The 992-nt window shown below is 47.2% G+C and overlaps 1 protein-coding gene across 1 annotated transcript in view; it reads left to right on the forward strand.

Moving 5' to 3' along the window:
* The first annotated feature begins 653 nt into the window (after nucleotides 1-653).
* LOC103202631 (coiled-coil domain-containing protein 43-like) overlaps nucleotides 654-992 on the forward strand; it is a 950-nt gene continuing 611 nt past the window's right edge. The window contains exon 1 of the mRNA XM_042781869.1: nucleotides 654-908. Within this exon, the coding sequence (XP_042637803.1) occupies nucleotides 654-908 (255 nt within the window). The remainder of the gene's footprint in view (nucleotides 909-992) is intronic.

Below are 992 nucleotides of genomic sequence, written 5' to 3' on the forward strand. Positions count from 1 at the left end.
CAGTATGTAGTCTGTGCCTGGCTTCTTGCACTCAGCAAGAGATCCATCCATGTTGTATGAATTAGTAGTTTGCTTCTTTTCGTAACTGAGTACTATTCCATTGTTTGGATATACCACAGTTTATTCTCCTGTTGGTGAATTACTTTTGTAAAAGTAAAGATGATCACCTAATTGAGTTTATTCTGTAATAAAGTCATTCTCACTTGATTTGGCCATTGCCAAGGAGAAGATCAGGTGTGCTCCGAGCTAGCCCATCCCTGCCTGTGCAAACGTATCAAAAACCAAACCAAAATCATCGCCATCAAGTCAATTCTGCCTCACAGTGACCTCCATTGGGTTTCCAAGGCTGTAAATCTTACAGAAGCAGACTGCCTCATCTTCCTCTGCAGAGTAGCTGGTGAGTTTGAACTGCCAACCTTTTTGGTTAGCAGCCAAATACCTTAACCATTACACCACCAGAGTTCCTTGTGCAAGTGTAAGGAGAACAGAAATAATGTATTTTATCACCTTGCAATCGAAAAATGATTGCAAAGCACAGTTTGAAGAGTAGAGACTCCCAAAAAGTGTTGGGATATGAGATGATTCTAGGTAAGAACCTCTTCAAAAGGTCAATAGAGAGGCACCCCCAAGGCTGGCAGGACCCTGACCCCAAGATGGCGGCGCCCAGCGAAGTGGCAGCGGCAGTCTGGGCCCAGGGTGATGGTGGGGGCAGCGGCTTTGGGATGTGGCTGGACGGAAGGCTGGAGGCGCTAGGAGTGGACCGAGCTGTGTACGGCGCCTATATCCTGGGTATTCTGCAGGAGGAGGAGGAAGAAGAGAAGCTTGACGCTCTGCAGGGCATCCTTTCTGCTTTCGTGGAAGAAGATTCCCTACTTAATATCTGCCGGGAGATTGTGGAACGTTGGTCGGTGTGATAGTTGAAGATGTGTCAACTTGGCTGGACTCCAGTTGTGAGTGGTAGTTCCCATGATGGATCACATGACTGCGTCCTA

The sequence above is a fragment of the Orycteropus afer genome, unplaced genomic scaffold (genome assembly GCF_000298275.1).
Source record: "Orycteropus afer afer isolate SDZICR_OR568_19922 unplaced genomic scaffold, OryAfe1.0 scaffold00188, whole genome shotgun sequence".
Classification (NCBI taxonomy): Eukaryota; Metazoa; Chordata; class Mammalia; order Tubulidentata; family Orycteropodidae; genus Orycteropus; species Orycteropus afer.